This window comes from Chlamydotis macqueenii, unplaced genomic scaffold (genome assembly GCF_036417535.1).
Source record: "Chlamydotis macqueenii isolate bChlMac1 unplaced genomic scaffold, bChlMac1.mat HAP1_SCAFFOLD_136, whole genome shotgun sequence".
NCBI classification, from domain to species: domain Eukaryota; kingdom Metazoa; phylum Chordata; class Aves; order Otidiformes; family Otididae; genus Chlamydotis; species Chlamydotis macqueenii.
The window spans coordinates 1-24,381 of NW_028239027.1; the positions used below are offsets into that span (position 1 = coordinate 1).

Consider the following 24,381-nt stretch of genomic DNA (forward strand, 5'->3'; position numbering starts at 1 on the left):
TCCATTCCCCTTTTCCATCCCCTCTTCCCCCTTTTCCCTTCCCTCCTTCCCCCCTCTTCCCGTCCTTTTCCGTCCTCCCTTCCCCCTTTTCCTTCCCCTTTCCCACCCTCCCTCCCCTCTTTTCCCCCCTTTTCCGTCCTTTTCCGTCCTCCCTTCCCCCCTTTTCCCTTTTCCCTTCCCCCTCTTCCCTCCCCTCCTTCCCCCCTCTTCCCGTCCTTTTCCATCCTCCCTTCCCCCCTTTTCCCTTCCCCCTTCCCCCCCCGCCATTTACCTCCCGTCCTGCCACCCCCTCCCCAAACACCCGTGTCCCCACCCCGCCGTGGGTCACCCGTGGTCACCCCGTCGCCGTCTCCCCGCAGCTCCCGGCCCTCCGGAATGAAGGTCCTGCTCCTGCTGCTCCCGGCGCTGGTAGCCGCAGGTAGGAGGGGCGCTGGGATTACCCCCCCCCCCACCCCCCCGTGTCCACCCGTGGGACCCCCACGCCCACCTTGGGTGCCCCGTTCCTCCCACGGCACCCCCCACGCCCACCTTGGGTGCCACGGGACCACCAGGTCCATCCTGGATGCCCCACATCCTTTCGTGGGACCCCCCACGTCCACTCCGAGGGGTCAGGTGTCTTCCCCAAGGGGTCCCCTATCCGCACGTGGGACCCCCCCCCCACCCCCATGCCCACCTTGTAGGACCCGCGTCCTCCCACACGACCCCCGTGTCCACCTGGTAGGACCCGTGTCCACCTGTGGGACCCTCGTGTCCATCTTGGGGACCCACACCCAGCTGCGGGACCCCTACGTCTTCGCCAAAGGGTCTCGTGTCTTTCCCAGGGGTCCTGTTTCCACCCGTGGGACCACCCCCCCTCGCCACGTCCACCTTGGATGCCCCATGCCCACCCTGGACCCCACGTCCACCTTGGATGGCCCCACGTCCACCTTGGATGGCCCCATGCCCACCTGTGGACCCCACGTCAATGTTGGGTGCTGCATCTCCACCTGTGGGACCCCTGTGTGTCCCCCACCCCGCCCCGGGGGTCCCACATCCGCCCTAGTTGCCCCACGTCTGCCTCAGGGAACCCCCCCGTGTCCACCTGCGGGACCCCCTACGCCTACTCTGGGTGTCCTGTGTCCACCCGCGAGACCCTCCACATCCATGTCATCCACCCCAGGGCTACCGCGTCTACTTGTGGGACCACCAACTCCACCCCAGGGGCCCCAACCACCCCAGGGGCCCCACGTCCGCTCATGAGAGAGGGTCCCAGACCACCCGCGTCCCCTGCGTCACCTCCCTTTGTCCCGCAGCCTCGAGGAACGTCCTGTGGGTGATCGAGGGGACCTCCTGCGACCTGCCCTGGCAGGCCGCCCTCTTCAAAGACGACAGGTTCATCTGCGGGGGGACGCTGGTGGACAGGAACTGGGTGCTGACGGCCGCCCACTGCCACGTCCCGGGGTAGGAGGCCACGGGGCGAGCGGTGCCCCCGGCGGGTTTGGTTTCGACGGGCCGAGGCCAACCAAGAATTGGTCCAGGTGGCACCCGGGGGGTCCCTGCTTTCCGGCCAAGAAGGTTGGGAAGGTTGGGAAGGTTGATGGCATCTCAGTAGGCTTCGCTCTGCCCCTTTTCTGCCTGCGTGTCACCTGAACTCTGCCCTTTTTTTGGGGAAGCCGCCACCTAAACTCTGCCCTTTTTTCTGCTTTCGCTTCTTCTGCCCTTATTCCGGGACCGCGGCGCTGACTCCGCCCACCTCCCCCTCGCCCCCCTTGTGTCCAACACGGACCCTCCCCCCCCCACCTCCTCCCACCCCACTGACCCCGCTGCCTTTGGCTCCGTCAGCTTCATCAACGTGCGGCTGGGGGCTGGAGCCACAAAGACTCGGGGGGAGCCGAGCAGTGGCGGCGCTCGGCCAAGGTCTTCAAGTTCCCTCGCTACAACGAGACCAGCAAGGACGGCGACCTGATGCTCGTCAGGTTCCTCCTGCCCGTCCGCACCAACAAGAAGGTGAAGCCCCTGCCGCTGGCTTCCCGCTGCCCGTGCCCGGAGAGACCTGCCAGATCTCGGGATGGGGGTCCACCACCAGCCCAGAAGGTACGAAGCCGCTCGCCTGCCGACCCGGAGGTCTGGGGTGCGTCGATCGCCCCTAGATGTGTCCTCTCCCCGAAGACCGCGGTGTCTGGGGTCCCCCAATCCCCCCCCCCGCCCCCCACCTCCTGGTCCCGTTGGCCCCGCTCCGACCCCTTGAGGGAACCCAGGCGTGGGGTGACTCGGCCGGGACACCGGGAAGTCTCGGAGGGTGCCACCGAGAGGAAGAGGAGGGCGATGAGGTCCAGGAGCAGGGGGTCCGGGCTGGGTTCGGATCACCTGGCCCGTCCCCCGCCGGGTGACCTCGAGCTCTCCGTCGCCCGCAGTCACTTTCCCGGAGGACCTCCACTGCACCAAGGTCACCATCGTCTCGGAGGAGCAGTGCCGGCGCGTCTACTCCGACTCCGTCACCGCCAACATGGTGTGCGCGGGCGAGTCCCGCAGTCGGGCCGACTCCTGCCAGGTGGGCGCCAGGGCCGTTTTTTTTGGGGCCGAGAACGGGCACAACTCGGTGCGGCCGGCAGCAGCCGGAGGGGATTTGGGTGCGCGGGGTGGGAGGCGAGACGGCGTCGCTCGGCTTGGCGGGGAGGAGAGCGTCTCCTCGGTGGGGATTTTTGGGGGCGGAGACGCCGGGCCAGCCCTGAACCCGTCCCAGATGCGGGGGGGGGTTCTTCAGGGTGGGCCGTGGGTCCCAGAGCCCCGCCTCTTCGCCTCCTCAGGGTGATTCCGGGGGACCCCTCATGTGTGACGGGCGGCTCCAGGGCATCGTCTCCTGGGGCCCGGGCGTCTGCGGTGACCCCAAGAAACCCGGCGTCTACGTCAACCTCTGCAAATACACCCGGTGGCTCCAGGACACCATGAGAAGGAACTGAGCCCCCGCCCCCAATCCATCCCCAGCCCCAACGCTTGTGGGATGGACCCTCCTCCTCCTCCTCCCTGACGAAGGTCCCCAGCGCCGGCCGGTCCGAGCGCTGGGGCACGTGCCCTGGGCGGGGTGGGGGCAGGGGTTGACCCGCAGAACCCTGTTGAGATGTCGATGAATAAAGTTGTTTTTTTTTGACGTGGCTTTTTACCACGTCGTTGACGGGTGGAGCAGAGCTCAGGTCAGGGTGCCCGGAGCTGCCCCGCATCTCGTAGGGGTAGGAGAAGGCCCAGCTCACCATCTTTGTGGGGTGGACCTGTTGGCTCTGTCATGGGGTTTGACCTGTTGGCTCTACCGTGGGGTAGACCCATTGCCCTGGCCATGAGGCCGACCCGCTGGACCTGCTACAGGTAGAGCTGGTGGGCCTGCTGGGGGGCAGATCTGATGGCCCCACCGTGAGGCAGACCACCACGAGGTCCCCGCTGCAGAAGACCTGTTGAACCTACTGTAGGTAGACCTGTTGGCCTCACTGTGGTGCAGGTCTGGTGGCCTCGATGTGAGGCAGATCTGATGGCCCCACCGTGAGGTAGACCGCCATGGCGTAGACCTGTTGACCCCACTGCAGGTGGACCTGGTGACACCACCGTGGGGGAGATCTGATGGCCCCACCGTGAGGTAGACCGCCATGGCGTAGACCTGTTGACCCCACTGTGGCGCCGATCTGTTTGCCCCACCGTGGGGCAGACCTGTTGGCTTCTCTGGGGTCACCCAGGGCTCTTTGCACCACCATGGGGGGGACAAAATCCAGCTTGGTGTCCCCCCAACAAGACCAACAAGCCCTTGCAATGCCCCAGAGCCAGCTCCTCCCTCCTGATGCCCCCATCCCAACCCCATCTCCACGGGTCAGCCGGTGACCAGAGGAGGACTTCCCGTTCCCAGAGGGAAGAAATTTCTCCGTGACTCGACGGGAGCTGAAGGGCCCAAATTTCCCGACCTTGGCAGCAGATCAGGGCCGTTTGGCTTCCCCGGCGGGGAGCGTCCACCCCGGCGCGCTGGAGGCCACGTTCACCCGGTCGCAGGGAGACGAGGCCTCTGTTTTGCAGGAGAGGTGGATTTTTTTTTTTTTCCTCCACGGGGTCATCGTGGTCCCGTCTCGGCGGTGGGTGGTGGGACGGAGAACGGTGCCAGCCCAGCTTCACGGCGGCGTGGCTGCAGGACGTGCGCTGGGCTGGGACAGAGAGGAGATCCGGCAAGGTCGCAGTGTCACGTGCCGTCCCCCGTGGCTCGACGGGGCAGGGAGCCATGCCGGCCGCCTTGCGCAAGGTGTCACCCTCCCTCTTCCCCCCCACGTGGCCGAGGCCCGGCGCGTTGGAGGGTGTGGACCTTGTCTGGGCGCCGCAGTGGGGCAAGAGGTTTTGGTCCAGGTCCAAATCGCCAAGGAGGCGGAGAAGCCATGGCCCGTCATTGCTGGCGACAATGGTGGCCACCGGTGACTTCCAGCTCTCCCTCAGGAGGTTCAACCACTTTTCAGCGTCCCATGGAGGAGGTTTGACTTGGAAGGCCCCACGTTGGTGACCATGAGCTGTTGGTGGGCTGCCACACTGGGCTCCAGCAGAGGAAACTCCAGCTCGTCCATCATTCTTGGGGGGGCTGGTCAAGGTGCCTGTTGGGATCTCATCAACGTGTCCATGGAGATCTGGTCAACGTGTCCAAGGAGGTCTGGTCAACGTGTCCAAGGAGGTCTGGTCAATGTGTCCATGGAGATCTGGTCAACATGTCCATGGAGATCTGGTCAATGTGTCCATGGAGGCCTGGTCAACATCTTCATGCAAGTCTGATCAATACGTCCATGGCAGCCTGGTCAACGTGTCCACGGAGATTTGGTCAACATGTCCACTGGGATCTACCAACATGTCTGATGAGGTCTACCCCCTGTGCCCATGGAGGGTTGGTCATCACATTGTTGGCGCCTACACAGGGCCGTGGAGGTCTGGTCACTGCAGCCCTTGGCGCCAGGTCAAGATGTTCCTGGAGGTGTAGGTGCCACAGCCAGGTCCATGGGGTCTGGTGAGTCCCCGTGTCCATGGAGGTGACATTGACCCGTGCCAGGAACAGCTGGAGTGTGGCCACCGCATCCGAGAAACCGGCACCGCTGACACCCAACGCCACCACTCCTGTGTCACACTCGTGTCCCCTGAGCCACCCCCTGATGTCACCCAGGGCGCTGCCACCCACGGCGCTGCCACCCCGTGTCAACCAGGGCCACCTACCGTGTCCCCCGGGGCGCCGCCACTGCTCGTGTCACCCAGGGCCACCCAGGGCTGTGAGGACATCTGGGAGGGGACAGAGGACCGGGACGGGCGGGGGGGGGGTGGGGGGGTGGCATGTCCCCTCCCTGCCGCTGTGGGGGGCCGGGAGGTCCTGGGTGGCCCTGGCAGTGGGTGGCAGGCCCGGGCTGGCTCTGCCCGGGCCCGCAGGGTAATTAGGTAATTAGCACTAATCACGCCACTGAGATGGGAGCTGAGGAACTGGGAGAACTGGTTTGTCTCAGCCCCAGCCCCTGGCGCTAAGCTGGTGTCATCGGCCCCGCCATGAGGGGCCCCGGATCTCCACGGGGGTCAGGGGCCCCTCGTGGGCTCCCCCGTGGGTCCCTCCATGTCCCCGCTTGTCCCCTCATGTCCCCCCCCCCCCCACCCAGGACCTCTCGTGGGCTCCTGGGTCCCCCCCCATCCCTCCCATGTCCCCTCATGAGCCCCCGTGTCCCCCTACGTCCCACCACGTCCCCTCCTGTGCCTGTGTCCCCCTCTTGGGCCCCCCTGTCCCCTTGTGACCCCCCCCACGTGCCCCCCTGTCCCCTCACTTGCCCAGTGTCCCCTCATGAGCCCCCGTGTCCCCACACGTGCCCCCCTGCCCCTCACGTGCCCAGTGTCCCCTCACGTGCCCCAGTGTCCCCTCACGTGCCCCCGTGTCCCCTCACATCCCCTTGGGTGCCTCACGTCACCCCCACGAGCTCTCCTCTCCCCTCACCCGTCCCCCAGCCCCACCCAGGAGCTCTGCTCCCCTCGGCAGCCCCCGCGTCACCTCGCCGCGTCCCCCGGTCCCCTCACGTCCCCCCGGGGATCGGGAATCCTCAGGGATGGGACCTCTGCGGACCTTCACGGCCGAGGATGTCCACAGAGGACATCCCCGTGGACGGGATCCTCACGGCTGGGATCCCCGTGGTCTGGAGCCTCGCGGAATTGACCTCCACGGCCCAGGATCGCCCTGTCCTGTCCCTTCGCGGGCGGCACCTCCACGGAGAGGATCCCGGTGGATGAGATCTCTGCCCACCACCTCTCTCCACCAGGATCACCGCTGCCCAGCTGCTCCGTAGGAGGGATCCCCATGGATGAGAGATCCACTGGCAGGATCTCCACGGACGGGATCCCTGCAGCTGAGATCCCTGCGGACCAAGCCTCCGCGGATGGGATTTCCATGGACATGGACGGGATCTTAGGGGACCAGACCTCCACGGGATGGGATCCCAGCGGAAAGGATCCTGGTGGATGGGATCTTTGCGGACCCAGATCAAGGTCACCACGAGGAGGAGACTGGTGGATTAGGTCTCCATGGACCAGACCTCCACGGGATGGGATCTCCAGGCCATGGCATCCTGGTAGGCGAGACCTTCACGGGCCGGGCCTCCACAGACGGGCTTCCCACAGCCACACCTCTTCCTTGAGGATCTCCACAGACCAGATCTTCACGGATCTGCTGGGACAGTTGCCTTTCCGGGATCTCCAGCTTCACCTCCAGATTTAGGACCAAAGCCAACCCCAGGCTTCCTCTTGCCACCAGCAGAGAGCGAGATCAGCATCTCCAAACCGTGATTCACCCCAACCCGGCCGTTCCTTTCGTCAGGACTCAGCTCCTGGGCTTCTCCGCCCTTAATTGCTCGTCAGGCTGTTAATTGCTTTCAGCTGCTCCCAGCTTCATCTCCTCTCCCGGCCCTGCCGAGCGGGCCGTCGAAGAGGCAGAGAGGTCCCTTCGCTCCACCCCTGGAGCTCCTGCACCCCTGTTGCAGCTCTGGTCCCACCAGCGTGGAGGACGGCCAGGCTGGGGTGGCTTTAGAGGACCCATCAGCGCCTAAAATCCTTTTGAGACCTCGCTGCAGGACGTCCTGGAGCTCCAACACGGCTCTCCCAGGGGAGGAGAACCGTTGGTGAAGATGTACCTGGGCCACCCACCCCATGCGCGGGGTGGTCACCTCCCCTCCCTTGGAGACCCTCCAGACCCTCGTGCCATTGGTGCTGGGGGAGCAAGGAAGGGGAGGTGACGCACGTCCGGGGTTGGGGACAGTGTCCGGCCGCGGGACAAGTGGCACCCCCGTCCCCGCTGTCCCCTTGACTCACCAGAAGCCACTCACGGGGCTCAGGCTGGGTTGGCAGCGGGACCTGGCCTCGCCCATCGCTCACCCACATCCGCCACGTTACTCATCGGCGACGCGCAACCGGTGCCGGGCGCCGAAGGAAGGCGGCACGTAGGTCCCCGGGGACCTCCGGTCTGGCGATGTTCTCCAGGGGCCACGTCCCCCCCACCCTGGAGCCACGGGGGTCCCTCTTTGGAGGCGGCACCCTGGGCCGGGAGCGCGCACACGTGCTCCCTTTGCACCCGCCGACGCTTGTGCTTGCACGTTTGCGCACATGCCCGGGGGGGTGTGCGCACACGCGTGTGGGGAACGTGACGTCTACCCGGCTTCCGGTGCGCTCGCACGCGTGTGGAGGGCAGAAGGACGAGTGGATGGAGAAGGAGGTGGGTGGACAGCTAGGTGGAGAGACGGAGGGGCGGACAGACTGATGGAGAGATAGATGGACAAGGAGTTGGAGGCATGGATGGACAGATGGATGGAGAGATGGACAGACAGATGGACAGCTAGATGGAGACATGGATGGACAGATGGATGGAGAGTTAGGTGGACAACGAGTTGGAGGGATGGATGGACAGCTAGATGGACAACAAGTTGGAGGCGTGGATGGACAGATGGACAGCTGGATGGAGAGATTGGTGGAGGGATGGACAGATGGATGGACAGCTAGATGGAGACATGGATGGACAGATGGATGGACAGCTAGATGGAGACATGGATGGACAGATGGATGGAGAGTTAGGTGGACAACGAGTTGGAGGGATGGATGGACAGCTAGATGGACAACAAGTTGGAGGCGTGGATGGACAGATGGACAGCTGGATGGAGAGATTGGTGGAGGGATGGACAGATGGATGGACAGCTAGATGGAGACATGGATGGACAGATGCACAGATGGATGGAGAGATAGGTGGAGGGATGGACAGATGGATGGACAGCTAGATGGACAACAAGTTGGAGGCATGGATGGACAGATGGACAGCTGGATGGAGAGACTGGTGGAGGGATGGACAGATGGATGGACAGCTAGATGGAGACATGGATGGACAGATGCACAGATGGATGGAGAGATAGGTGGAGGGATGGACAGATGGATGGACAGCTAGATGGAGACATGGATGGACAGATGGACAGATGGATGGACAGATAGTTGGAGGGGTGGATGGATGAAGGAATGGATCAATAAATGGATGGACGGACGGATAGAGAGGAGGACGGACGGACAGACAACTATCCAGCTCTCTGGAAAGACAGTCAGACAGAGAGACGGCTCTCCGGATGGACAGACAGACGGACAGAGGTGGGCTGAGGGACAGAGGCGTGAGGCGATGGACTGGCCGCCCGCAGATGGACAAAGAGATAGAGAGATGGACAGAGAGGCTGCGGGACAGACAGGCGGATGGTCAGACGGGTGGACAGGCAGATGGTCAGACGGGTGGACAGGCGGCCGGCCAGACTTACAGGCAGGTGGAGAAGTGGACAGACAGACGGACGGATGGGTAGAGAGCTGGATCAGCAGACAGACAGACGGACGGACGGATGGACGGATGGGCAAGCAAGCGGCCGGTGGACTTACAGCCGGCCGGACAGACGGGCGGCCGGACAGACGGGCGGCCTTCCAGCCGGCCGGGCGGGCAGGAGGCCGCACCGCGACATCGCGCAACGCCCAGGGGCCGGGTCGACACCCCCGTCCTGCCCGGGGCGGGGGGAAGAGGAACCCCCCCCCCTCCGGCCCCCCCGGCCGGGACACGGGAGGGACGAGCCAGCCGGCCCGCCCGGGCGGGCTGTTTTCGGGACTCCTCACCCCGGTGTCCGGGGCGGCTGCGGGCGACCGGGAGGAGCGGGCGTTTCCCCTTTGCCGAAGAGCCCGGCGGCGTTTCCTTTGGGACATCAAAGCGGTAATCACCCCCGGGTCCGGGGAGACACCCACGGGTCACGCTCGCCCCGCTGCCGCGCGCGGACCCGTCGCCCAACCGCTCTTGACTCACCCCGGCGGAGACACGGCCTACTTTTCACCCCGAGTATAAATATGCCCCAGCCGCCGGCTCTCGGCTTCCCGACGCGCCGAGCCGGCCCCGTCCTTCTCCTCCGGCAGGTGAGTCCGTCCCCGCGGCCAGGACCGCGGGCGCCCCTCCGAGGGACGGACGCTGCGGGGGGTGGCGTGGGAACCGGGCGCCCCGGGGGTGGGGGGTTCCCCGTCTCTCGCTGGACGTTTCCGGCGGGTCGGATCCGTCAGTCCCCGCGCGCTCGGCCCGCGTGGTGGCTCTGTTTCGGATGGGTTTGGTGGGAACACCGGTTTCGCCCGGCTTTCCCGGTTTCACGGAGATCGGGGCGGGAGGTGGTCCTTCCTGAGCTCGTGCCAGGCGGGTTTGGTGCCACCGGGGAGCCGAACTCAACCGAAACGGGAGAGAAGAAGGAGCGAGACCACCCCAAGGCCCTTAAGGGTGGCGGTGCACCGAAACACCACCAGCGTCTCGGTCACGTCGCCTCCATCCCACGCGGGAGGCAGGAGGACACCACCGAGGACCTTCTCCACGTGGCGCCGGCCGCTCTCCTGTGGCCCAGGGGCTGATCCGGTTTGGTTTCTCTGCCCCAGGAATGGCTTGCGATGGGCACGGGGCCTTCGGCTTCATCCCCGTCTTCATCCTCGCGGCCGGACTTCTGACCGCCCCGCCGTCGGCGCGAGCTCAGGTGAAGGGCAACGAAGGCGATGAGCGTAAGTCAAGGCGGTGGCCAAGGAAGGGGGACGGGGACGGCACGGGTGTTCGCGGGCACCTTGTAGGGGAATGGGACGGGACGCGATGGGACGGGATGGGATGGGACGCGACGGGATGGGACGGGATGGGATGGGACGCGACGGGACGGGATGGGACGAGGAGATGCCTTCTCTTGGCTCGTGGGAACCTTGCCGACGGGAAGGTTTGGGCAAGGCCCCGCCGTTTCGAAACCTGTTTTGGCGACGAGCTGAGATAAAGCAACCTCCTCGCCGTGGAGAAATGGCCCCAAAAGAGACGCAGAGGGAGATTCCCGCATCCCGTCCGAGACGCTGGGATCTCCGGGACAATTTCTTTCCTTCCTCTGGAAGTTCGTACCGGGATTTCTGTCCCAACTGCAAAAAAAAAAAGGAGACAAAAAGAGGGAGAGAAAGGAGGCGGAATCCCGACGGAAACATCGCCTTTCCTCTCTCTTGGCCTCCAAAGCGAGGCTCTGCCGAAGGAGGATCCGAATGGACGCGTCTCGGTCAGGCTGGGAAGAGGAACCCCGTGATTTCTGGCTGCTGGATGCCAAGACCTGGGCTCTGACCTGATCTTGGTGCCTCTTCACCCAAATCTGTGTCCCCAGAGCCGAACCCGAACACCGCCCCCCCTCCCAGGTCCCGCGGAGGAGGAACAAGGTCCTGTCCAGGCACCGCGGCTGGATAATTTACCCCGCGATCTTCCCGGAAGGGTTTTTTGGGGAGACAAGTGGAGCATTTCGGGATGGAGGCACCATCACCTTGGCTGGAGCTTTCTGGTTGCCAGCAGCTTCTGGAAATCCAGAGGATGGACTCTACCACGGGGCAAGATCCGCCATTTTGTGTTGCTTACATCTCCGCTGATCGGCCTTCACTGGTGGATGCCTCGCCACCGTGGGAGCTCGGGGAAGCTGCCGAGATGCCTTCAAGGAGCTCGGCGGAATCTAAACCCGCTGGTCAGTCTCTAAAGGCTCAAGGACGGCCCTCGGGATGACCGAGGATGCTTCCTCGATGAGCATCTGCGGGAGGACGGTTCCCACCCTTTGGCTTTGGCAGGGCTGCCAGGACCGGATAGTGGCGAATTCCAGGTGACTTGAAACTTGGGCGTCTCCCATTGCCACCCATGGCAAGCTGTAATCCCCACCGGCGCAAACCAGTCCCGCTGGTGAATTCCAATGTCCCAACCTTTGGTGGAAGGCAGTTGCAGATGTCGTGGACCGGAGCCACCTCGCACACGCTGGGATCAACGCAGGTCTTCGCCAAGGCGGTCGACGCTTGGAGTCGCGATTTCTCCCCCAAAATAGGCGAAAACATCGGGGATGCCCCGGACCACGGTGGAGGACTCAACCCCCACACCTGTGAGGACATCTCAGAGAACAAGAAGGACTTGGTGTCTCCCATTTGAAAGTCCTGCCGCATGTTTTTGTGGTGGGAGGGAGGCCTCTGTCTTGAAAACACAACTTTTTTAATGCTGATTATGCTTTTTTTTTTTGTAAATGTCGTCTCCTCCCACTTGGCCACAACTCTTGGGCATCTTCTCCAGCGGCCTTGCCCAAGGTGTCACCTGAGGTTCCCCAAAGGCTTTGCCTGTGTAGAGCTGTAGGTGGAGACCCGGAGGAGGGACACCAGGAGCACATCGCAAGGCTTTGGACTCCATTTTGAGGACGCTCTCCATGGTCACGGCCCGAAGATGATGGTCACGGCCTCAAGATGGCCACCCTGCAAATCTCATTCGTTGTAAATAACCTGACAAGGGGAGTGGGGGGGGCCTCATCTTGGAGACGCCTGATGTTGGATGGGGGTGGGATTGCCTCTCAGAATGGTCCCTCCCTCCACGGACCGTTGTCTTTGGGCAGCTCTGGCGGACCACCCACCTGAAGCCGAGGGAGATGCCTCCAGAGACCTGGAAGACCGGGAGCGCCGTGTCAAAAGCGGGAGCTTCAAGTGGGGACACCCTTTATCGAGGATATGACCAAAGACCCCCAAACCAAGCTGATGGCCCTCGCTTTTTCTTCTCAAGCAACTTGATGGAACCAAGACGCCTGGCTCCGGAACGCCGTAAGGATTTACGTTCCTGAGTGAACTCCTCTTATCGCTTCTCCCCGCGTCAGGGCTTCTCCTGCTTGTGTTGATGCAACCATCTCCTACTCTAACCAGGAGCACACGCGCCGCTCAGGAGGTAGGAGGCTTTGGAGCTGGTCCTACAGGCTCTCTCACCAAGCGGGGACCAAAAAAAAAAAAAAAAAATCAGCTCTTTTAGAGGTGCGTCACCTCCCTCTTGGAGTCCGGCCTGGGTTGGGAGGAATTCTAGACGTGGAACGGATGCCCCTCCCTGAGGCAGATGGCGAAACCGGTGGAGATAAACGGCCCCTGGTGACTTCCTGATGCGCGGTGATTTTCAGGACAGCTCATCGGCACGGCCCGGCGTGAAAGACCGGTCCCGGAGGGGGGATCTCCTGGTGGGAGCTTCCACCCCAATCCTCTGCCCTGGGATGGGCGCTCAGGTCCCAGAGTCGCGGGCTCCGTCCGAGGGCACCAGGAGGAAGCGGACCTTCAAGGACCGGTGCAAATCACGGCTACGAGGGTTTTTTTGGTCCAAAAAGAAGTCCCGCGGGACCTCAGTAGGCCAATAGGTGCCTCAGTAGATTTTGAAAAAGTACGATTTTTAGGTTCTGAAGATGATTCGGAGGGAGTTCCAGGCTGCGGAACGGAGGCCTTTCCCTTCTCGCTGTCGTTTCACCTTTTTGGAGACTCCTTTTTGCGACGTGTTTTTTTTTTCCCCCTCCTCCACCCGAAGCGGTGGGTTCCGCTGGAAGGCGCGGCGGCCGGCGTGGCCCCGCCGCCGCCCGCTGACTCCGCCCTTCGGCCCTCTGTGTTACAGTGCCGGAGGAGGACGAGTCCCGGATCATCGGCGGGAGGCCCTGCTCCATCAACCAGCGCCCCTTCCAAGTCGCCCTCATCAAGAGGGGTCAAATCCTGTGCGGGGGAAGTTTGGTAGACGCCCAGTGGGTCCTGACAGCCGCCCACTGCAGGCAGCCAATCAGGTAAGCTGGGTCCGTCACCGTGTGCCCCACGAGCCAACGTCTCCTCTCCCGGGACCCTCAACGACCGAGGGTGAGGTCCTGCAGGCGTCAGTGCCCAGATGTTGGCCCTTCCACAAAACGGCGCCTCCGAAGTGGGGTATCCAGAGAGGGAGATGCCCCAGATGTTGGCACCTCTGGTTTGTGGCCTCCAGATGTGAACCCCTTCAGATGCCGGTGTCCAGAAGTTGAGTCTGGTATCTTCAGGGGTCGGTAGCTCCAGAGGCGGGTACCTCCAGGGGTGTCCAGAGGTTGGTATCTCCAGATGCTGGTACTCCAGATGTTACCTCCGGAGTCTGGTGTCCCACAACGGGTAGCTCCAGATGTTGATGTTCCTGGCACGGGCATCTCCAGATGTTGGGACCTCTAGAGGGCAATGAAGACACAGCCATGCTCCACACGGGGACTGGAGGAGCTCATGTGTCCAACTCCCCCCCCCCCCCCCCACTTTGAGGTCCACTCACCCCCTTTTTCCAGGTGGTGACACCACATGGAGCAGATCCCACCCACAGCCAAATTTCTCCAGCTCCTCCAGAAGGTCCTGCGAGGGGAAGTTGGACCTTTTGGAGGGGAAATAACACCATAAAAAAAAATGTGGAAAAAAAAAAAAAAAGCAGAAGAAAGGTTGGCAAGAAGCTGGGCTCAGGGCAACGTTGCTGAGATGTTGTGGGTGGGGATCCTGGAGCCAGGAGGACCAAGTCCAGGAGTTGAAGTCAAGACACGCAGTGGTTTCCCGTGAAGACGGGGGAGAGATGCCCCCAGGGTACCTGAGCCGTCAACGAGCTCTTGGAGAAGAGCCGGCTGGTGAACCCTGAAGGCATCAGCGCGTTTTCCTGGCCTCCTCCCCCAGGGAAATGGGATAAGGTGGCCCCACCTTAATCCTGCCCTCTGGAGAAGCGTCAACGGCCAGGTCTTGGTCATCTCCTTGATGGACGGCCCTTGAAGCCAAGGGTTTATGTGTCTCTGGAAGGACCGGCACTGATTTCTTGACCTTCTCCCCCTGGCAGGGACCTCAGGGTGTTAATCGGGACGGACACGTTACAGGACGGGACGGGGGAAGTGAGGACGATTTCAAAGATCCAGGTCCACCCGGCCTACAACCCCCGCAAGAACGACAACGACTTCATGCTCCTGAGGCTGAACAAGCCCGTCCAGTTCAGCAGCAGGATCAAGAAGATCAGACTAGCCACGAGGTGTCCCATGGACGGGATGAGGTGCAGCGTCTCCGGCTGGGGCACGACCAAGTCCCCTGGAGGTACTGGCTGGTGATGGAGACCTCGATGGAAGAGGTGGGATGGGGGAAGGCAGTTGGGTGGGGGAGAGGGCTCGCCAAGGAGACCAGGTGGCCTTCTCTGCTGGAAAAAAAATGGGATAAGGGCGTCCATGATGTCACCTTAACACTGCCAGGCGAGCAGCTCCCCATGGAGAACGTCTTCCAGTTGGGTTTTCCCATCGAAGTTGGGTTTTCCCTTCAAAGTTGGGTCTTCCCTACGGGGTTGGGTTTTCTGGTTGAAGTTGGGTTTTCCCATCGAAGTTGGGTTTTCCCTTCAAGGTTGGGTTTCCTTTGCGTTGACCATCTCTGACGGAGGCACCTCCGTTGCCCACCTCCCAGAGAACCCTACCAAAAGCGTCACGAGGTCTTCTCGGGCCTCAGCTTTAGGGGAGCCGCCCCTTCTCATCCCCTCTCTCTCTCCTTCCCCACCTCGTTCCGCAGCAAAGCTCCCCAAAAACTTGCAGTGCGCCGCCATCCAGTCCTTCGGGCCGGAGAAGTGCGCCCGGGCGTACGGCAACGCCATCACCCCCAACATGTTCTGCGCCGGCGTCCCCCAGGGGGGCATCGATTCCTGCCAGGTAAGGGAAGGGGGTGGCGTCCCTCCAGCCAACCCCCCCGGGAGAAGAGAGGGGCCTGGGGTGGCTTTGAGGTGACACAGAAGGCGAGATGGGGCCCATGCAAGTCTTGGGTTCCTTGAACCCGAGCCGTAAAACCAAGGGGTGCCCACGGCACCCGGATGGGTCCAGGCAAGGTTTGAGTTCCCACAACCACGTCATGCTTCAGCCGCGGAGCTGGGGGTGGGCCCTGGCACGCGGACAGGCCCGTGCGAAGCTTGGGTTCCTCCACCCTTATCTCCAACCCAAGCCATAAAGCCGGGCAACGGCCACGGCAGGCGGGAGGTTCAGGAGAGGCCTGGGTTCACCACAACCACCTCACGCTTCCGCCGCGGAGCTGGGGATGGGCTCTGGCGCGTGGACCGCTCCGTTCGAGGTTTGACTTCCCCCGTTATCTCCAACCGATCGAACCTGGGATGGGCCACAACACATCAGTGAGTTCATCCAAGGTCCAGGTTCCCCACAGCCACCTCGTACTGGGGCCACGGAGCTGGGGAGGGGCCCTGGCACGTGGACAGGTCCATGCAAGGTTTGGGTTCCTCCACCGTTGTCTCCAACCCAAGCCACGAAACCACGGAAGGGTGATGGCGCGTGGATGGGTGGATGCGAGGTTTGGATTCCCACCAAGAACTTTCTGCTTGAGCCACGGAGCAGGGGATGGGTCATGGCACAAGGGTGGGTCCATCCAAGGGTTGATGTCCTCCACCATTATCTCCAACTCAAGCCATGAAACCATGGAAGGGCCATGGCACGTGGTTGGGTCCATCCAAGGTTTGGGTTCCTCCGTCATGATCTCCAACCCAACTCATAAAAGCATGGAAGGGCCGTGGCATGTGGTTGGGTCCATCCAAGGTTTGGGTTCCTCCACTGTGATCTCCAACCCAACTCATAAAACCATGGATGGGCCAAGGCATGCAGTTGGGTCCATCCAAGGCTTGGGTTCCCACCAACGACCTTCTGCTTGAGCCATGGGGGTGGGAACATGGAACACGGATGGATCCATCCAGGGGTTGAGTTCCTCCACCGTGATCTCCAACCCAACTCATAAAAGCATGGAAGGGCCGTGGTATGTGGTTGGGTCCATCCAAGGTTTGGGTTCCCACCAATGATCTTCTTGAGCCATGGGGGTGGGGATGGGTCACGGCACATGGATGGATCCATCCAAGGTTTGGGTTCCCACCAATGATCTTCTTGAGCCATGGGGGTGGGGATGGGTCACGGCACACGGATGGATCCATCCAAGGTTTGGGTTCCTCCGCCGTGATCTCCAACCCAACTCATAAAACCCTGGAAGGGCCAAGGCACGTGGTTGGCTCCACGTCCCACCAAGAACCTTCTCCTTGACCCCGGGGGCTGGGTCACGGCACGTTGACGGACCCACGCGAGCGAGCCCCACCACGTGTCCTTCTCTCCCCCCCTCTTCCCACCCCCCCCCCCCACCCAGGGCGACTCGGGAGGCCCGCTGGTGTGCAACGGGGTGCTGCAGGGCGTGGTCTCCTGGGGCATGGCCGTCTGCGGGCGCCGGGGACAACCCGGCGTCTACTCCAACGTCTGCCGCGCCGCGCCGTGGATCAGGAGGAGCATCGGGAGGCGGTGAGGCCTCCAGCTCCCACCGCCTCCACCCGTGTGTCCCCCCCCCGCCCCCCCACCACCACCGGGCCGTCCCACCAGGGACCTCACCCCCGCGTGGGGTGGGGTGGGGTGGGGTGGGGGTGGGCAGGAGAAAAGAAATTCCCAGGATGCACCTGGGGCGCGGTGAGATTTTGGGTGGAAAAATAAAGGAAAAGAGCGAAACTGGGGAAACTGGGGAGACGGAGTCACGGAGGGGTTGGGGGCGGGGGGGGGCACCCCAGTTTGGGGCAGGGAGGGATGGGGACACCCCCACCCCCGTCCACTGGGACCCGTCCCGCTCGCTCAGGGGGAAACTGGGGGGCACTGGGAATTGGGGGGCGTAACTGGATTGGGGGGCGGTGGGAACTGGGAGCACTGGGGGGCACTGGGAATTGGGGGGCGTAATTGGATTGGGCGCAGTGGAAACTGGGAGCACTGGGGGTCACTGGGAATTGGGGGGCGTAACTGGATTGGGGGGCAGTGGGAACTGGGGGGTCACTGGGAATTGGGGGGCATAACTGGATTGGGGGCAGTGGGAACTGGGAGCACTGGGGGTCACTGGGAGATGAGGGAACTGGATTGGGGGAGCAGTGGGAACTGGGGGCACTGGGAGCGCTGGGGATGGGGGGCAGTAGGAGATGGGGGAACTGGATTGGGCGGCAGTGGAAACTGGGAGCACTGGGGGTCACTGGGAATTGGGGGGGGCGTAACTGGATTGGGCGGCAGTGGGAACTGGGAGCACTGGGGGTCACTGGGAATTGGGGGGCATAACTGGATTTGGGGGGATTTGGAGGGCAGTGGGAACCGGAGGCACTGGGAGCACTGGGGAGTGGGGGTCAGTGAGAGATGGGGAACTGGATTGGGGGCAGTGGGAACTGGGGGCACTGGGGCTCACTGGGAATTGGGGGGCAGTGGGAACTGGGGGCACTGGGGGTCACTGGGGAGTGGGGGTCAGTGGGAGATGGGGGGAACTGGATTAGGGGGCAGTGGGAACTGGGAGCACTGGGAGTGCTGGGGACTGGGGGTCAGTGGGAGATGGGGGAACTGGATTGGGGGCAATGGGAACTGGGAGCACTGGGAGTGCTGGGGACTGGGGGTCAGTGGGAGATGGGGGAACTGGATTGGGGGGCAGTGGGAACTGGGAGCACTGGGAGTGCTGGGGACTGGGGGTCAGTGGGAGATGGGGGAACTGGATTGGGGGGCAGTGGGAACTGGGGGCACTGGGAGTGCTGGGGACTGGGGTCAGTGGGAGATGGGGGGAACTGGATTGGAGGGCAGTGGGAACTGGGGGCACTGGGGGTCACTGGGGAGGGGGGTCAGTGGGAGATGGGGGGAACTGGATTGGGGGGCAGTGGGAACTGGGAGCACTGGGAGTGCTGGGGAGTGGGGGTCAGTGGGAGATGGGGGAACTGGATTGGGGGGCAGTGGGAACTGGGGGCACTGGGAGTGCTGGGGACTGGGGTCAGTGGGAGATGGGGGGAACTGGATTGGGGGGCAGTGGGAACTGGGGGCACTGGGGGTCACTGGGGACTGGGGTCAGTGGGAGATGGGGGGAACTGGATTGGAGGGCAGTGGGAACTGGGGGCACTGGGGGTCACTGGGGACGGGGGTCAGTGGGAGATGGGGGGAACTTGATTGGGGGGCAGTGGGAACTGGGAGCACTGGGAGTGCTGGGGAGTGGGGGTCAGTGGGAGATGGGGGAACTGGATTAGGGGGCAGTGGGAACTGGGAGCACTGGGAGTGCTGGGGAGTGGGGGTCAGTGGGAGATGGGGGGAACTGGATTGGGGGGCAGTGGGAACTGGGGGCACTGGGGGTCACTGGGGAGTGGGGGTCAGTGGGAGATGGGGGAACTGGATTAGGGGGCAGTGGGAACTGGGAGCACTGGGAGTGCTGGGGAGTGGGGGTCAGTGGGAGATGGGGGAACTGGATTGGGGGCAGTGGGAACTGGGAGCACTGGGAGTGCTGGGGAGTGGGGGTCAGTGGGAGATGGGGGGAACTGGATTGGGGGGCAGTGGGAACTGGGAGCACTGGGGGTCACTGGGAATTGGGGGGCATAACTGGATTTGGGGGGATTTGGAGGGCAGTGGGAACCGAAGGCACTGGGAGCACTGGGGAGTGGGGGGCAGTGGGAGATGGGGAACTGGATTGGGGGCAGTGGGAACTGGGGGCACTGGGGCTCACTGGGAATTGGGGGGCAGTGGGAACTGGGGGCACTGGGGGTCACTGGGAATTGAGGGGCGTAATTGGATTGGGGGCAGTGGGAACTGGGGGCACTGGGGGTCACTGGGAGATGAGGGAACTGGATTGGGCGGCAGTGGGAACTGGGAGCACTGGGGGTCACTGGGAATTGGGGGGCATAACTGGATTTGGGGGGATTTGGAGGGCAGTGGGAACCGAAGGCACTGGGAGCACTGGGGAGTGGGGGGCAGTGGGAGATGGGGAACTGGATTGGGGGCAGTGGGAACTGGGGGCACTGGGGCTCACTGGGAATTGGGGGGCAGTGGGAACTGGGGGCACTGGGGGTCACTGGGAATTGAGGGGCGTAATTGGATTGGGGGCAGTGGGAACTGGGGGCACTGGGGGTCACTGGGGAGTGGGGGTCAGTGGGAGATGGGGGAACTGGATTGGGGGGCAGTGGGAACTGGGAGCACTGGGAGTGCTGGGGACTGGGGGTCAGTGGGAGATGGGGGGAACTGGATTGGGGGGCAGTGGGAACTGGGAGCACTGGGAGTGCTGGGGACTGGGGGTCAGTGGGAGATGGGGGGAACTGGATTGGGGGCAGTGGGAACTGGGAGCACTGGGAGTGCTGGGGACTGGGGGTCAGTGGGAGATGGGGGAACTGGATTGGGGGGCAGTGGGAACTGGGAGCACTGGGAGTGCTGGGGACTGGGGGTCAGTGGGAGATGGGGGAACTGGATTGGGGGGCAGTGGGAACTGGGGGCACTGGGAGCACTGGCGACTGGGGTCAGTGGGAGATGGGGGAACTGGATTGGGGGGCAGTGGGAACTGGGAGCACTGGGAGTGCTGGGGAGTGGGGGTCAGTGGGAGATGGGGGAACTGGATTAGGGGGCAGTGGGAACTGGGAGCACTGGGAGTGCTGGGGAGTGGGGGTCAGTGGGAGATGGGGGGAACTGGATTGGGGGGCAGTGGGAACTGGGGGCACTGGGGAGGGGGGGCAGTGGAAACTGGGCGAGTAACTGGATTTGGGGGGGGAACAACCAGTTAATGAGCCACCTGGACGGATTTCCCTCGTTAACGTTAACGAGAAACCTTCCCCCGCATTCGGGATGAGACGTGGGCTCCCCCTCACCCCCCCCAACTGAGGAAAGGGCCTAATTAATGAGACTAATTAACGGAGGTAATTAATCCTCGGCCGAATCCCAAACTCTCGAGGTAGCTCCGTCAGCCGTGAGGACCCCGCCCTAATTAACGACCCAATTAATGAAGGCATTAATGAGGAGCGGAGGCAGGGCTAATTGGGAGCCTGGTGGGAAGGCGAGGTCACCCAGGGTCTGCGGGGACGCGGGGACCTCGCGGGAGGTCCGCGGGCGTCTGGAACGGGACAGGGTGGCTCGTTAGCGCTAATTAGTCTTCTAATTAGGTGAAGGCCTGGAGGGGCTCGGGAAGGGGGAAGCGCGTGGGTGTCCCCAGATCTTGGGGTCCTGGAGGGACATCGGCTGCTCGGGGCCAGGGGGTGGTGTCCCTCAGGGGGAGAAGTTCAGGAGAACTTTGGGGGGGACAGCGTGGGGACACCCTGGGGACAGCGTGGGGACACCTTTGGGACAGCGTGGGGACACCCTGGGGATACCTTGGGGACAGCGTGGGGATACCTTGGGGACACCCTGGGGACACCCTGGGGACACCGTGGGGACACCCTGGGGATACCTTGGGGACAGCCTGGGGACACCCTGGGGACAGCGTGGGGACACCCTGGGGATACCTTGGGGACAGCCTGGGGACACCCTGGGGATACCTTGGGGACACCCTGGGGACACCCTGGGGACACCCTGGGGACACCCTGGGGATACCTTGGGGACAGCCTGGGGACACCCTGGGGACAGCGTGGGGACACCCTGGGGATACCTTGGGGACACCCTGGGGACACCCTGGGGACAGCGTGGGGACACCCTGGGGACACCTTGGGGACACCCTGGGGACACCCTGGGGACAGCGTGGGGACACCCTGGGGATACCTTGGGGACAGCGTGGGGATACCTTGGGGACACCCTGGGGACACCCTGGGGACACCGTGGGGACACCCTGGGGATACCTTGGGGACAGCCTGGGGACACCCTGGGGACAGCGTGGGGACACCCTGGGGATACCTTGGGGACAGCCTGGGGACACCCTGGGGACAGCGTGGGGACACCCTGGGGATACCTTGGGGACACCCTGGGGACACCCTGGGGACAGCGTGGGGACACCCTGGGGACACCTTGGGGACACCCTGGGGACACCCTGGGGACAGCGTGGGGACACCCTGGGGATACCTTGGGGACAGCGTGGGGATACCTTGGGGACACCCTGGGGACACCCTGGGGACACCGTGGGGACACCCTGGGGATACCTTGGGGACAGCCTGGGGACACCCTGGGGACAGCGTGGGGACACCCTGGGGATACCTTGGGGACAGCCTGGGGACACCCTGGGGACAGCGTGGGGACACCCTGGGGATACCTTGGGGACACCCTGGGGACACCCTGGGGACAGCGTGGGGACACCCTGGGGACACCTTGGGGACACCCTGGGGACACCCTGGGGACAGCGTGGGGACACCCTGGGGATACCTTGGGGACACCCTGGGGATACCTTGGGGACAGCCTGGGGACACCCTGGGGACAGCGTGGGGACACCCTGGGGATACCTTGGGGACAGCCTGGGGACACCCTGGGGACAGCGTGGGGACACCCTGGGGATACCTTGGGGACACCCTGGGGACACCCTGGGGACAGCGTGGGGACACCCTGGGGACACCTTGGGGACACCCTGGGGACACCCTGGGGACAGCGTGGGGACACCCTGGGGATACCTTGGGGACACTGTGGGGACAGCGTGGGGACACCGTGGGGACAGCGTGGAGACACCGTGGGGACACCTTGGGGACAGCGTGGGGACAGCGTGGGGACACCCTGGGGACACCCTGGGGACAGCGTGGGGACACCCTGGGGATACCTTGGGGACACTGTGGGGACAGCGTGGGGACACCGTGGGGACAGCGTGGAGACACCGTGGGGACACCTTGGGGACAGCGTGGAGACACCTTGGGGACACCCTGGGGACACCCTGGGGACAGCGTGGGGACACCCTGGGGATACCTTGGGGACACTGTGGGGACAGCGTGGGGACACCGTGGGGACAGCGTGGAGACACCGTGGGGACACCTTGGGGACAGCGTGGGGACACCTTGGGGATACCTTGGGGACAGCGTGGGGACACCATGGGGACATCCTGGGGACATCCTGGGGACACCATGGGGACACCTTGGAGACACCCTGGGGACACCTTGGGGACATCCTGGGGACACCCTGGGGACACCTTGGGGACAGCGTGGGGACACTGTGGGGACACCCTGGGGACACTGTGGGGACATCCTGGGGACACCCTGGGGACAGCGTGGGGACACCCTGGGGACACCCTGGGGATACCTTGGGGACATCGTGGGGATACCTTGGGGACACCGTGGGGACACCCTGGGGACAGCGTGGGGATACCTTGGGGACACTGTGGGGACACCGTGGAGACACCTTGGGGACACCTTGGGGACAGCGTGGGGACACCGTGGGGACACCCTGGGGACAGCATGGGGACATCCTGGGGACACCGTGGGGACACCTTGGGGACACCCTGGGGACACTGTGGGGACAGCATGGAGACACCTTGGGGACACCTTGGGGACAGCGTGGGGACAGCGTGGGGACACCCTGGGGACAGCATGGGGACATCCTGGGGACACCGTGGGGACACCGTGGGGGACACCCTGGGGACAGCATGGGGACATCCTGGGGACACCTTGGGGACACCTTGGGGACACCCTGGGGACACCCTGGGGACACCTTGGGGACAGCGTGGGGACAGCGTGGGGACATCCTGGGGACACTGTGGGGACACCCTGGGGACAGCGTGGGGACACCGTGGGGACACCCTGGGGACACCCTGGGGACACCTTGGGGACACCCTGGGGACACCTTGGGACCTGCGATGGGCGCCCGTCCCCGTTGGTGACATCGGGTTTTGGCGTTGGGGACACCCAAGCGTCCCCAGGGGCGGCCTCCTCCCCCGTCCCCCCGTCCCAGCGCCGAACCGGCCGCCCCAGCGCCACCTCCGGGTGCCCCAACTGGTCGCCCCAGTTGGCGGCGGGACCCGGCCGGGCGCGGGACGGGGCCGGGGGGTCCCCGGGGGCAGAGACACAGGAAGGGCACTGGGAGGCACTGGGGGATAGTGGGAGGCACTGGGAAGGATAGGAAGGGCACTGGGAGGAACTAGGAAGCACAGGACGGGCCCTGGGATGAACTGGGAGGCACTGAAAACAGCACTGGGTGGCACTGGGAAGCACAGGAAGGGCACTGGGAGGCACTGGGGGATAGTGGGAGGCACTGGGAAAGATAGGAAGGCCACTGGGAAGGGCACTGGGACATACTGGGTGACCTGACAGGGAAGAATAGAATGGCACTGGGAGGCACTGAGAGGCACAGGAAGGGCACTGGGGGGCACTGGGAGGCACAGGAAGGGCATTGGGAAGGATAGGGTGGGCACTGGGAGGCACTGGGAAGGGCACTGGGACATACTGGGAAGGACAGGAAAGCTTAGATAGATGTTGGGGTGAACTGGAAGGAACTGGGAAGGACAGGAAGGGCACTGGGACACACTGGGAAGGGCACTGGGACTGTCAGGGAGGAATAGAATGGCACTGGGAGGCACTGGGATGAACTGGGAGGCACTGGTAAGCACTGGGACAGGCTGGGAGACACTGTGAGGTGTTGAGATTTACTGGCAAATGCTGGGAGGCACTGGGATATACTGGGATGCTCTGGAAGGCAATGGGACATACTGGGTTGTACTGGGAGGCACTAGGAGGCACTGGAGAATGCTGGGAGGCACAAGGATGCAATGGGAGGCACTGGGAAGGCACTGGGAGGCACTGGGGAGGCACTGGGAGGCATTGATTGGCACTGGGAGGCACCGGGAGGTCCCAGGAGGCACTGGGAGGCTCCAGGAGGTACTGGGAGGCCCTGGGAAGGCACTGGGAGGCCCTGGGAAGGCACTGGGAGGCACTGGGAGGCCCTGGGAGGCCCTGGGAAGGCACTGGGAGGCACTGGGGAGGCACTGGTTGGCACTGGGAAGGCACTGGTTGGCACTGGGAAGGCACTGGGAGGCCCCAGGAGGTACTGGGAGGCCCTGGGAAGGCACTGGGAGGCACTGGGAGGCCCTGGGAAGGCACTGGGAGGCACTGGGAAGGCACGGGGAGGCACGGGGAGGCCCCAGGAGGTACTGGGAAGGCACTGGAGGCACTGGGAAGGCTCTGGGAAGGCAGTGGGAGGAACTGGGAGGCCCTGGGCAGGCACTGGGAGGCACTGGGAGGGCACTGGGAACCACTGGGAGGCACTGGGAAGCACTAGGATGCCCCAAGAGGCGCTGGGAAAGCACTGGGAGGTACTGGGAGGCACTGCGAAGGCCCTGGGAAGGCACTGGGATGCCCCAGGAGGCACTGGGAGGCACTGGGAGGCTCCAGGAGGT

The 24,381-nt window shown here is 63.8% G+C and overlaps 2 protein-coding genes across 2 annotated transcripts; both read left to right on the forward strand.

The window, feature by feature from the left end:
* Positions 1–275: 275 nt before the first annotated feature.
* Positions 276–3,125, forward strand: LOC147596153 (kallikrein-7-like; the record flags this gene model as incomplete). The annotated part of the gene is given in 6 exon segments (XM_086771643.1): positions 276–418; positions 1,293–1,440; positions 1,822–2,014; positions 2,017–2,073; positions 2,394–2,530; positions 2,787–3,125. Coding segments are annotated over 6 exon segments (831 nt in total), but the record flags the coding sequence as incomplete, so codon positions are not given.
* Positions 3,126–8,881: 5,756 nt separating this feature from the next.
* Positions 8,882–16,632, forward strand: LOC104483479 (kallikrein-5-like). Its single transcript, XM_086771644.1, has 8 exons — positions 8,882–9,246; positions 9,373–9,429; positions 9,660–9,811; positions 9,931–10,050; positions 12,950–13,112; positions 14,156–14,403; positions 14,863–14,999; positions 16,480–16,632. Exons 1-8 carry the CDS (start codon positions 8,882–8,884, stop codon positions 16,630–16,632), a joined length of 1,395 nt encoding a protein of 464 aa, XP_086627770.1.
* Positions 16,633–24,381: the final 7,749 nt, after the last annotated feature.